The 13578-nt window shown below is 39.9% G+C and overlaps 1 protein-coding gene across 1 annotated transcript in view; it reads left to right on the top strand.

Moving 5' to 3' along the window:
• Window positions 1–13578, top strand: part of NOX4 (NADPH oxidase 4) — a 106294-nt gene that overhangs the window by 84075 nt on the left and 8641 nt on the right. The window contains exons 13-15 of the mRNA XM_014958253.1: window positions 8017–8136; window positions 11586–11694; window positions 12273–12341. Coding sequence (XP_014813739.1) covers window positions 8017–8136; window positions 11586–11694; window positions 12273–12341 — 298 coding nt within the window. The remainder of the gene's footprint in view (window positions 1–8016; window positions 8137–11585; window positions 11695–12272; window positions 12342–13578) is intronic.

Here is a 13578-nt window from a genome sequence, read left to right as displayed (position 1 = left end):
GTAAGTGCAAAACTTCTTCGAGGGGGGAACAACTAGTATATCTCATATATGTACTGTCAGGCTTTCCTGAGTCCTAAACTTCCATGTAGACTTTTTTGTTTTTTTCACTTAACTTTAAAACACTTAAATGCTGGCTGAGGGAATTGCTGGGAGTGTTTGAGGGATTTGCTGAGGGAATAGACCTCCGGTGCTTGTTAATATGTAATAATTAGAGGTTTGAAAAACTTGAATTGACATCTTAAATTTGTAATCCAGATGTATCAGTATCCTTCAGTTGCTCTAGGTATCCCATAATTCCCTGAGGTACTGATGCTGCAGGTATTTCCACTGGCATGGGTGCATGGGATACCCTGTCTTGGTGAATATAATTTACTAAGGGAGGAAGAGGGCTCAGTGCTGATATCACCACTGCTTGTGAGAGGGACCCATGCTGTCTGCTAGATGGCAATCTGAGATGACCACCGAAGGGAACAGTATGGGCAAGAAAAAGCTTCCTGTAAATATTGAAAGAGACAAAAGGTCAAATATGGAAGTGGATTACTCTAAAGCAGAAATAGTGTTTGCAGTGAGATGGACAGATAACTACTGTGCCAGTGAATGTGTTTTGGGGAAACGTGGTCAAAGCACTCAGCCTACTTGTGGTCACTGATCTGCAGCATCGTATCACTTAACAATGTGACAAACTGCATTTTCAAAAGGCAAGTTATAATAGGTAGTGCAATTATTACAATTACTGTTCTTTTACTTCATTAGCTGAGGCAAAATTGGTAGGAGAGCAGTTTACAGAGAGGCAAGGCATTTCACAAAATAGATACCGTAATTGTTAAGGAAATAAGTGGAAAATTGGATTTCTTATTAGAATAAAATAAATTATGTGTGATCTTTAATCAAAGGAATACATTTTGGAAACATTTTATGAAAATGACAGTAAAAAGGCTGCCATGGAGAAGAATTAATACTACATTAATTAAGAATATTGACCCAAGAATTTGGTACAAAAAGTACATGTACTTTCAGAGAACAAAGTTGTCTGAATACATAATTATACTCGATTGTAGTTCTCACAGTGGTTTCACAGACCTTTTAATGAAGTGAATGGTCTGAACTGTTGCTTCTCTCTTATGATAGTCATCAATGAGTAATAAGAAATAGGAGTTCTCCATAAATACTTTAGGCAATATTTAGACAGTTTTATTCAATTCTGAGGAAGATGAACTTGGTCTGAGAAATTACCTTCGGATTGCTCTAGGAGTCCTGACTAAGGAAGAGCCATGCTTACAAGGGTGTCTGTCGCTTGTGCAAGTCTGTTTTCTGTTGCGTTCAGTGGAGGTTCTATCTCTAGTCTTTTTTGAAATTTCCCTTCATAGTTATGAGGTCCTTTTCTCCTCCTCCACCATCCTTCTCATTCCTCTGTTACAAGTTCAGCTCCCCATAGCTCGTGGTGCAACTTTTCTGTCATTTTCTGGGCCCTTGAGAGTGTAGTAAGCTGAGGAACCGATGATTTCATTTTATTATGCCCAACCAGGGAGAAATAAACGAAACTGAGATGTACCAAAACCAATGGCTTCTCTAGAATTTTAAAAATAAAACTAATTTGGCATGTTCCTATGAGAAGAAAATCTGATGCTAATTGATTCTATAGGGTTTTGAGCTATCTACATTGTTATAATTGGATGTTTCACCAACTGATAAAGGAAGCAACTTCTGTGGAAGAGAGAAGGAAACTTCTACAAGCTCTAGTACATGTTGAAAGAATATGTTTGAAGTTGAAAGGAAAAAATATGAATAATCAATCAGAAATTAAGCTGCTGAAAAAAGGAGAGGATGCTTAATGAAATCTGAATTAGAATCATAACACTGCAATCTTGCACAAAATAGTTTATAAAGTTAATTGGACCCACTGGGTTTTGCAAGCTCACTTGTCTAAGGAGCTGCTGTTTTCTTTAATGAAAACATCATCCTTCACAATGTCAGGAGAACACATGGGTATCTCTGATCTCACATGCCAGATGTCACATTTTGTTACACTTTTAAACCTTGAAAGCCATTGTAGTTTTGGAAATTCACACAGACCAAGAATGATGTACTTTGCTCAGAGGTGGTTCTTCATCTGTAAGATGCTGTTGGTACTGAAATGCTGTCAATGCTCACAAGTCCTCTGGAAAATATGATAACAGAGTGTACACTTATTAGCTGAGATTTTAAAAGTGATGTGAAGTGTCATATGTTGACTTCAAAAGATGAAGCTGCTATCTTGATCTTTGCTGCAAAAAATATTTGAAAAATATACAATAATAGTAAGTGCAGCTTCTTTGAAAAATCAAAATCATGTAATTTGTTGTAACTAGGTTTTTGCTGAAAACTGTGAAATAAACCTTGGACTCCAAAGTTGCCTTGAACACTTCTGTAGTCAGTTTTGCTTTCTGCAAGCCTGCCATATGAAAGATTGCCTCTAAGTTTCAGAATTGCATGGTTTCCAGTAATTCTTTATTTATCTGTGTTGTTCTAATGCCCTGAAGAACCAGTCATGTATTGGGAAGCCATCCTGATACATGCAACAGCACAGCAGAGAGACTGTCCTGACCAAACCAACTTAAACTAAAAGAACAGGAAACAACAGATGGATACAATCAGACAGCAAAATTCAGGGAAACAGAGACAGCACTGGGCCAGAATATGACTGAGCTATACCATCAGCAACTGTCAACTTCTGGTTTATTGGGTTTTTTTAGATATTAGAGGAATGAGGAGTCTTAAGGAGGAATTTGAATGAAGATAATGAAATAGCTCTGCAGATGTTTACAGAGATTTCCTCCCAGGCATGAAGGGCGGTGTGGGAGGAACATGAAGGCACTTGTTTGAATATTTATCACATGGGGGTGGAGGCTGGTATTGTGGGTTATCAGAGGGAGGTGATGGCATCTCTCTGGTGTGTAAGAGTTACAGCAGCAGAAGAGCATCAGGAGACTGTTTCAGCCTTCAGACAGCTGGTTCCTTGGAGTTCTAAAGCTGTATCCATTATAGCAGTACTGAGCTTTGGTTTTGGTACGAAAAGTTAAAGAGAAGAGTAAGTGTGGGAGAAGGATTGTTTAGTTGATTTTTTTAATTTTGGAGAACTATCCAAAACCTGTTGAAGTCAATGCTATGAGTTTTTTGTCAGAGCAGAGATTCAGCTCCAGCTGAAGACATCTAAAAGTAGGTGTCTGTCTGTGAGCTAGATATTAAAGCTCCAATTATCTCAGTGGATGCCTAGGTCTGGATTCAGGTGCCTTAGGCTAGGTGTCTAGTGCCATTTCAGTTCTGCTTGGCCTTCATCTGCCATTCCAGAGGGACTCTGATCTCTAAGGTTCTGTTGAATTGAGTCAGTACAGTCAGCAGACATAGTGAGCAATTCATCACATCCTTAATGCCTTTCTAGGCTCCATTAACTGCATTGACTGCATCTCCTTTGACTACTGGGGACTTAGTATGCTCACACAAAGGTACCTCCACCTGGGTCTTAGTAACAAACTGAACACTGTCCCAAGGATATAAAATCTCACGCTGCTGGGTGAAATCTCTGTTGACATTAGTAAGATTTTTGCCACAAACGTCAGTCAGACTAGGACTTCACTTTTTGTGCTCTATGCAGTACTTTGTATCCAAGCATTTTGTTCAACTTGCAAATGCTGATACTTTTTTAATTAAAATTTCCTACAAGCTCTTGAATTAAGTCTCCTATCCATCTGTTACTTCACTAATATCCCCAATAATGTTTCACAGTAGCTCCCAAAGAGCCTGGAAAAAAATATAATATTAGCATTTACAGTTGCGTAGTGAAGGACAGTATAAGCATTAAACTTGTCTAAGGGCACCTATACCCTGAAGCGTGGCGCTGAGATCCAAGTCTGACAGAGGTGTGAGTAGGTGTCTCCACATATCACTGTGCAGTTCCTTATGGAAGATAATAACTTGGGTCCCAAAAGCAGTACAGCTGCCTGTGTCCCTGAGACAGTGTCCCTTGGTTTAGGTACAGCCCTGTGTTAGTGCAGTTGCATTGCCCAGCTCTGGAATAAGCTGTCTTGGTGCTTGCTGGGATATTCCAGTACTGCTGTACTGTAAGGGTGCTTTAAATAGAAAATATGTTCACCAGCTATCTGTAAGATGTTTTATAATGATGCGTTCTGCTACTTTTTGTGATATGTTCTGTTTTGAGGAGCCTTTTTTCTGTTTGTGAGCTAAGAAATTGTGCCAGAATAACTGAGAGCACTCTTAAGACTGGAAATGAATACATGTGAAAAGAACAACTCATTATTTGAATAAGTTTGCCTGAAGGGGGAATTTCTAAACTTTTAGTAAAATTCCATTCCCTTCCTTCATGTTAATTAAATTAAAGCTGGGGGGATAGGAGAGCATAGCATGGTAGTGTGATATATCTGGGACACAAGAAACAAAAAGTCCTCTTACCCCCCTTGGCTTGTCTGTCTTTTTATTGAATGCTGTGAGATTTCATTTGCAATAATGAACTGCTTTTATGCAAAACTTTTCAGTATTACCAAATGAAAGGAGGAACATGTTGACAGGAAGCGAAAGTTGCATAATCTCTCCAAAAGTCCATGACTGAATCACTGCTCTGTTTGATACCGCATTATGAGGGTTTTTTTTTTCTTCCACTGACTTGAATAAAAGAAGGATGGATTCCTAACTGACCACCTCCATCAGGGCATCAGAGTCACCTTTCTTTTAGTTATAAATTACCCCCATAGTAAAATGGGATTATATAGTGCATGTTTATGATATCCAAACAAATCTTCCAGGGAGGCCATGTTATCTTTGGAATCAGCCTTTTGAGGCAGTCTTGTGGAGTGGGTTAATGCAGTAGCAATATTTCTGCAGCTTTTCTCCCATTTCTCACACTTGGAAGCAGTGATTTCTGGCTGTTCTGTGCTGGGCCACATGCAGGCACAGCAGGAGGCTCTTGGCTCCTCTGACTGCATTTGCTGTCCAAACAACTGCTCCTTACTCCCTCAGAGGAAGACGCAGTGGGGAGATAGAAATATTTTGCGGGCCAGATGGGGCTAATGGGCCACAAACTGGAGCAATCTGACCAAAATACATATTCAATTGAAGGTTGTTCCTTGAATTTCTGGCATAGAATTATGCACCATACTTGACTGGTTTGCGGTGACCAGATCTGGTTTTGCATGTTTCGACTCCTGATCATGTCAGTGGTATTCAGTGCCACTCAGACTTCCCAGGAATTGCTTAATCCCTTCTGAGATCAGACATACATACATACCTCAAACAGTGCTCATGTAGGCTTGAGTACAACTCTGCTGAGTCGCTCCCCTACAGTATATGACTATTATCGCATCCACTGTCCTAATTTCTGGAAAAATCTCCTTTGCTAGTTGCTTTTGTTTTGTTTGCTTGTGTTTTTTTCCCCCAATATGTTGGCTTGAAGTCTGTATAACCAAGTGAAAGTTAGTGTTCCTTGTGCAAAATGCAAGGAATTTCCCTCAGGCTTGTGCCCTTCCTACATTTAGGAACAACTCTCCAGATTTCACCAGATAGGAAGGATCTGATCAGGGCAGCATATGGATAAGAGGTATGCCAGGAATGACAGTGGACTTCAGTTGCTTTGTTATCCAGTAAATCTTTTTTTTTTTTTTTCTTTTTTTTTTTCTTTTTTCCCTACACTGATATCCCAAAATTAGATCTCTGTTGAGATACATATCTGAGACACATAATAGCTGTTTTGAGGGACTTTCCCTCAAAACGTCCCTTGGACTAGATTAATTTCAGAGTAATGGCCTGCTTCTCTACATTTCCCCTGTTGCTTATTTAAATAAGAGGCGCTTCTTTACCTCCTCAGTCAAATGACAGTGCAACATTTAGAAGATCTCCTAAAGTAGCTGCTGCTGCACTCTGCACCAGCAGTGGTCTCATTTTGTTAGTGGAATAAAAAAACCTGGTTAAGAAAATGGTCTATAAAGTGTTATGTAACAGGAAACATTTAATGAGAAGATACTTAAAGTTATGTTTATATCATCTGCACATGTCCAATTAAGGGGTTTTTTGGCCCCATTATGGAAAAGGATTTATCCATCCTAAGTAAGGAGTAAATTTGTTTTTCTAGTATTCTCGTCATGCTGTTACTAACATACCTGACATTGAAAAGCTTTGAGATTCTCCAAAAGAACATTTGTAGAATACTATAATGACTTCAGAATAGACAGAGAAAAATAAGAATAAGCATATTTGGGTTATAGAATGATTAGTTATGAATATCAGTGAGGAATCAAGATAGTTATTTAAAAACATCTACTGAGAGCAATTCCAATGCTTTCTGATGATGGCTGTGGCTGGCCCGGTGTCTTCTCCCTTTGTCTCCAGGCAGGACACCAAGAGCCAAGAAATGAGTTTATAAGACAGGGCATAGTTAAGGCATCTGTTTGCCTCCAGATTAATCAGAAAGTAGGTACTTATCTGTGTTTAGACAAGACACTATAGAAGAAGGAGCCTAACATATGAGGCATCAAGATGTCAACAATGGCAGAGGTCTGGAAGAAATTTCATAGAAAGGACCATATTGGCCAAAGACACCTAGACAAGATGTTGTCTTGACAAGACAAGATGCCAAGGGTCAGACCACAAAACTAAAAGAAATGAGATCAGACTGAGATCTTAAGTTATGGCTAAGATTTATCCCTCAATAGGAAAGAATCAGATGAGGGTTAGAGAACTTTGGGAAAAGAGACATCTCCTCTACCTTTAATTCTCTGACTGATGGTATAACAGAGAAACTTATGCCCTTTTATTAGACAAATAGTATGCCTAGCTTAGTTGCATAACAGTACCAGTATGTGTGTATAAAAATATTGGAACTTTTGTGTGGACTCAGGCCAAAGGTTGATGTCAGTCGGTCTAGCTGTGAGCAAACACCTAGTCACTGAGCTGCTGAATGCAGTGCTGGTCCCACCACAATTTGCTGTATTCACCAGTTACCTAAAATGGGATGATCCAGTGAGACACTCATACACAGAATGGACATTGCCTAAATGTACTGTTCAAGTTCTCTTCATAATAGTTTCTAAAGGTGAATCCATTACTGAAGATTGGTATTCCATAAATAGAATTGGGGGTATATGAATCTTATTAGAGATATGACAGACAATGAATTTTGAGCTATCTATGGGTGACCTTGGTCAGACTTTCAGCAGTGTGGAAAAGATTTGGAGGTCAAATTTTTGAAGATGTCTAAAAGCCCATTTTTAAATTATAGTCAACTGACTTTCCAGCAGTACCTGAAAGACTACAAATGGGTTGGAAACGGGACTCAGTCTCCTCAATGATCTTTAAAAACAGGTAAATAAAACTGTTGTAAGAATGAGAGGTATGAGTCAAAGATGTAAATTCAGTGGGTTTTCCCCCACTTCAGTTATTCTATATGTTTGGGATAGATTACTTTCACAGTGGTCTGGATGCGAAGTGAAAGAGTAGATAGATGTTAATTTGTTTCTCTTGCTCACTGCAAGAGGATATGTGCCACCTCTTTATTCCCTGGAGGCCCATGAAAAGCATTATGAAAAGCCATGAAAAATAGATTTTTGTACACCTTTGTGAATCTCAGCTGTTTCTGATGTTCAAGAGCTGAACCTCCTAGCCAAGGTCTCTTCCTGCTTACGACTCCCCAAGTTGTTATTTTTTCCAGTGCAGCACTTTCTTCGCCCTCTGACATCAGACACAAAGGGCCATCATAATTTAGTCACCTCCACCTGTTTGATTATAAGATGGCTTGTCTAATTATGGAATGTGCCAAGAGATTTCACATAACAGGTTTTCATACCATTTGCACGTTGGTTTCTCTCTACATAAAGCTTTCCAGGAAAAACGTTTTCATATTTTGCATCCCAAGACTAATAAAAAATTGAAACAAATTCTTTGTAGGATGTTAATTCCAGCTCATGTTCCTTTTCCACTCTTCTCTGATTTTAGCAGCTTTCTTTAAAAGTGCTCTTTTTGCTTTTTCTGCAGACTGTATGTGGATGGACCTTTTGGAAGTCCCTTTGAGGAATCCCTGAACTATGAGGTCAGCCTCTGCGTGGCTGGAGGTATTGGAGTTACACCATTCGCATCAGTACTCAACACACTGCTGTAAGTGAGCTTAAGCCTTTTAAAGCTGTTTCCCCCAATTTATGTTAGTAATACATGTCAGAAAGACTTTCAGAGTATTTAAAAACTTTCATTAACATAAGTGAATGATTCATTGGAGAGAGGTAGAGGACTGAGGTGTCCCCTGAAGAGCATAAGTCAACACATACAGGCTTTATAACCCAAAGAGTCATGGCAGAGTTTGCCAGTAATGCAAACAGTGTCACTAACCTTATATCCTGCCACCAGCCTAGTCTGTGGTTGATGCAGTCACAGCCCTTCAGCTCTGTTACCTTGTTCCCCTTGTACCAGCTTAGGTGAGGCTATGGATTATAGTTGTGAATTTCTGAGAGTCAGAAGTTGTGACAGTCTCCTTGCTGGAAATGCCGGGCCAGCTCTCCTGGTCTCTTTGACTTCTGTAAATGTGTACGTATAAGATTTTAAAGGAAATGGATCAACTTGGATTCAGGTAGCATTTGGATGTCTAACTCCATTCAAAAAGTTTAAAATTTTAGGTATTTCTTTTTCTTTACTTGTTTTTTTTTCTTGTTTCTCTCTTTTTAATTTTTTTTTATTTTATTTTAATGTAAACCCTTTGACATTCTAGTCAGAGCAAACCTTTCACCTCTTGTTCCTCTGTCACATCAGCAACGTGGTTCCGACCAAATCTTATGCAGTGTGAAATAAGCCTGCTTTTATGATTATATTGGTTTTTATTAATTTTTTTTTTGGCTAGATTGTTGGCTAAGAGCTCCAGCCGCAGGGTAAGCGCCCCTGTTTCATAAGCACTGTATGAGTGCCAACCAAAGCAGCAAACCTTCCCTGAAGTGCTGGAAGACTAGCTGGCTTTGGGAGGGTTTTACAAGGCACAACTGAAGGATTTGTTCTCAGGTGAACATGCTAATGGCCAGCTCTGATTCCAAAGTGAAGTGAAAGCCTAGAATTTAGATGCTGTGCACGTTCTTCTGTCCTTGATCTGGGCTGGACCTGACAGTGCTGAGTGCTTCTGAAAATTGTCAGTCCCACCTGTCTCATGGTGCTGCCGCCCTCAAAGACCATCTCATCTCCCTCGTTTTCTTTTCCTGAGAGTGTATTGATCATCCTCTGAAAAAAAGGGTACATTTTTGCTGAAAGCCTGGGGCCCAGGTGGATGAGATGACCAATTTCCTCATGATAGATTATCCTTGACAGTGCTTTGCAAAAATGTCACGGGTGATAACGACGGGCAAACAGCAGGTAATGAGATGTTTGCCTCTACCAGCCGTGCTATCAGAGGCTGTAGGAACTTGCACAGACATTGCCATAGAAGGTTAGTGTCCAAAAGCTTTTGCGATGTCCATGTATCTGGATAAAGCCATAAATGAGCTTCTAAGCAGCCAATCCCATAAACTGCCTTTGTAGCCAATCTTTCCCTTGTGTGCTGTAACATTATGCAGGGGAATCATTCTGTGATTCTGGGAAAAAGTAACAGCCTGAGCCTGCTTTCCTTCTCTGTATTTAAACATCAACAAAGCACTTGTTTAGAGGATAATCTGCCTGTTGTCTTTGCCTTGGCTTAGAAGCAGAAATTGGCAGGTGTGAACATGCAAACAGCCTCACGACGCCAGCGCTGCAGAGCAGTGGAGACAGTCCTGTTGTGTGGAGGTCACGCATGTTTGGAGGAGATCAGAAGCCTGTCAACATAGTCATTTGTTTCCTCCTCAGTCGTGTTCCTGTTGCGTGTACACAACTTAATTCCTGCCCCTGCCCTTCCCTCCGCTTACCTGTTGAACGTTATATCTTATTTTTAAGAAAACGTAACATGTTAAGGAAAGCTGGTGGCTTTCAGGCAGAATGGTCTGTAAATGATGGCTGTTATTATGGGTAGTGGTAACACAGGAACACACAATAAGCATTACATACATGTGGATTTGGTTGTAACAGGGGATTGCACCTTTATTGCATGATATATCTTGCTGGAGGTGGACCCAAGCATGTGCGTCTGAGGTGCTATTTTAAATCTATGCTTGTCTTGTTTCATCAAGTTTTGCAGCCCGGCTTCTTTGTCCAGCTGCAACATTTCATCACCGAGAGTGGTGGTTTGTTACTGAGCTACAGCAGTTCAATACAAAATGCCTTGCATTTTTCTCTTCTTTTATCCTTTTTTATGGTGAAAGGCACTTGTTTTCGTTGCTACTGCTTATAGTTATCACGTCACATCTGACCAGATTGTGACCCTTCCTAAGGGCTTGTCTTAGTACAGGCAGTCAGAAAAAAGATGGAGGAAATCATTCTCTGCAGGTCAAGAGTTTACAAATAAAAAACCTGAAATCAGGACTTGAAAGACTCTATACACTCCAGTCTTAAAGCATTTTTTTTCTCTCTATGGGGAGTTTACATGAAAGGCAAGTTCTCAGCTCCTACATGCTGCTGAGAATGTCTCCATCCTTGTTCCTTGGGCTTACAGTGGTTGGAGTCATCACTTAGGTAGATCTCTTGGTGGAAATGCCAGCAACCCTGGAGTTTGAAATAGCACACAATGGATATGGTGAGATGTATCATGAAACTTTTTGACTGGGGCTGGCCTGGGACAAGTGTTTGAAGTTGACAAGCTATGGCCTTCTCTATCTGAAAATTATTTTTAGAGGAAAAGGAGGAAGCAGTCTGTGCACTGGCTGTTTGAGTGATCAGAACAAGAGAAAACAGCATTGGCTAGCTAAGAAGATATTTCATGGGTATTTGTACTTTGTTTGAACTCATTAATCGTCAAGATTTTTTTCACTTCTATTTTCTTTCCCATTTCATTCCAGTCCTTCCTTTGTGCTATATTTGTGCTTTATTTCTATTAGACATCTGACATGAGAGTCCTGTTTTTCCAAATGCAGTGTCAGAGCCTGCCCATGACTGCACTTTCCCCACCGGCATTTTCTGAGGACTGTAATACATCTCACAGCTCCCTGGCACAATGGAGCTCTGATTTGATTTGGTCTTTGTGATTTTGCTAGAGTATTAATTATAATCAACCAGAGCCTTTCACATATAAAGGCAGAATTAAGTCCTGACATTATTGCATTTGTCAATATTTTCCTCTTATGGGTCACTTTATAAACCTAATAAAGAATTGACACAGTACACTTGAACTTAGAATGTCCGCTTTGCTTTGAAATAGAAGTTTGATGATGATGCATGAATCCGTATTTGCTGCCCAAATCATCTGTATAGCTGACAACTTCCTAATGCAGAAACGGTGTCTGTGAAGGGTGTTAGCTCTGTGCTAGAGATTTAATATTCTCAGGATCATTATAATAGGCTGCGTTGGTCATTTCAATGTCAGATGTATCATAGGATGAAGAACAACTTAGCAGTTAGCTTCTGATGGAAATTCCCATTTCCACTAATGAATATAAAGCATCTTAATTAATGTTTCATTTTTAAATGATAATTTTTAATTACCCAAATGTTTTATTTTCAAGCGATGGCTGGAAATGCTACAAGCTCAGAAGACTCTACTTCATTTGGGTGTGCAGGGACATTGAGTCTTTCCGCTGGTTTGCAGATCTGCTCTGCACGTTGCATAACAAGGTAATGGGGGCTGCTTGCAGGGGTACTGACAACTTAATAAATGCAGAATATGTCCACACCACGCAACTCATATGCTGTAGAGAAAGGCAGCCTTGCTCAAAACAAGCAAGGTCCAGCAGTACTTCTGCTTGGGCTACCTGACCCAGACCCTATTTATTCATGGAGCTGCACAAAACAGTTTGAGTATCTTCCACCAGTACTTTATTGCACAGTGTGGCCATGTGCCAGTAGTTTGGATATTTATCTATGGAACTTATGAGATGGAAGAAGGATGTGCAGGTTGGGAAAGCTGAGTGGCCTTTAACCATTTGGCTAGTAGATAGATTAAGAAGAGAGGGGGATTTGCTATTTCAGGTGGATTTTAAGAGCAGTGTAGTTCCTAAAACAATACTTTGTACACAGCATGACGTCCAACATTCTGGAGTGCATGAAGGGGTGCTATGCATGCGTGTCTTCTTCATTAAAATACTTCACTGATGCTGAATGCCAATTCTCTCAGAATAGTAGGCACAAGTGACTTTACACTTGCCTTGAGAGAAAGGATATTTTTTCACTAGCTGCTTCTATCATCCCCCCAGCTTTGGCAGGAGAATCGACCAGACTATATAAACATCCAGCTGTACCTCAGTCAAACAGATGGAATACAGGTATGTGGCTAAATTCTGTCTGTACACCATACTGGACCTTGGGGTAGTAGACAATGCAAACTGTCAGTCAAAGGCAAAAGGAAATTACTGCAGATGATAAAAACAGGAAATGAGGCCATAAACTCAAGTGACTGATTCATGGCTAGGGCAAGAGAACAAGTCCATACCTACAGCATTAAGAAAATCTAGTCTAGAAGCCCTAACTTGATTAGATGTAGGCAAAAATCCACATCTTCCTTTTCTAGGAAAGAGGTCCTTCCAGGCCAGGCCACGGACCAGACAGTTGGCTGTGTTTGATGGGAAATCTGCATCATTTCTGGGCTGAGACTCAAAACAGAATAGTTCCAGGAGCTTGCAAGCTCAAGTCTTCTTTTCAAATAAATATTTTGAGAGAAGCTAGCTACTTTTAAAAGGTTTGGGTTTCTTTGCCTCAAATATAGACGAAAGTTACAAATTTCTTAATGTATGAGACTAGAAATTTTACTGAACTGTCAATTGTCGTGTATTACCAACCTCAAAGCTAGGCTAGTTCCTCAACTCTTGGCATCTCCTGTAGCTATTTACACCTACAGTCTTCATTTTAAATTATTTAGCACATGAGCCTAGGCCTGATTCTTTACCCTGCTGCATCTGGAAGCTTTCCATTGACTGCAGTGGGCCCAGAACCAAGCCTAACAACTACTACAAAACATGAAATGCAGTGAGAAACTATGTCCAAAGGATTTTGATCTGCCTGGTATCAGGTGGAGGTAGCATAACATTCACAGTTCTAGTAGGAACACTATCCAATAGTCTAAATGACGTGATAGCTACAGACATTGTGAACAGTGCTCTACAGATTTAATGCTTGGGTGACAAATACCCAATTGGTGAACCTCATATGTAACTGCTAGGTTAAAATTAAAACCCCAAGCAGGACTGCATTGAAATGACACAGCAAGATTGTAATAATAGAGAATTCAAAGCAAGTTTTCTAATATTTTGTATCAAGCAGCTAGTGAATTTATTTAAGTCAACTTTGTTTTAAGTCTTTCTTTAAAGTCACTTTTCTTTTGTGGCTGTTGAACAAAACTGGCATGAACCGTAATGCTGCTCATGATTTCTCAAGGGGGAGTTAAACTCAACTCTCTATTGCCATTCAACTTATGTGCTCCCTGATGTTAGTCCAAAATGCTGACTGCTACCAAAACTAGGGCAGTTTCGCTTCGTGCTCCCTTTGCTCAGAAGTAGCACGCCT

Source organism: Calidris pugnax, unplaced genomic scaffold (genome assembly GCF_001431845.1).
Source record: "Calidris pugnax isolate Ruff unplaced genomic scaffold, ASM143184v1 scaffold252, whole genome shotgun sequence".
NCBI lineage: Eukaryota > Metazoa > Chordata > Aves > Charadriiformes > Scolopacidae > Calidris > Calidris pugnax.
This window is presented reverse-complemented; position numbering and strand designations above follow the sequence as displayed.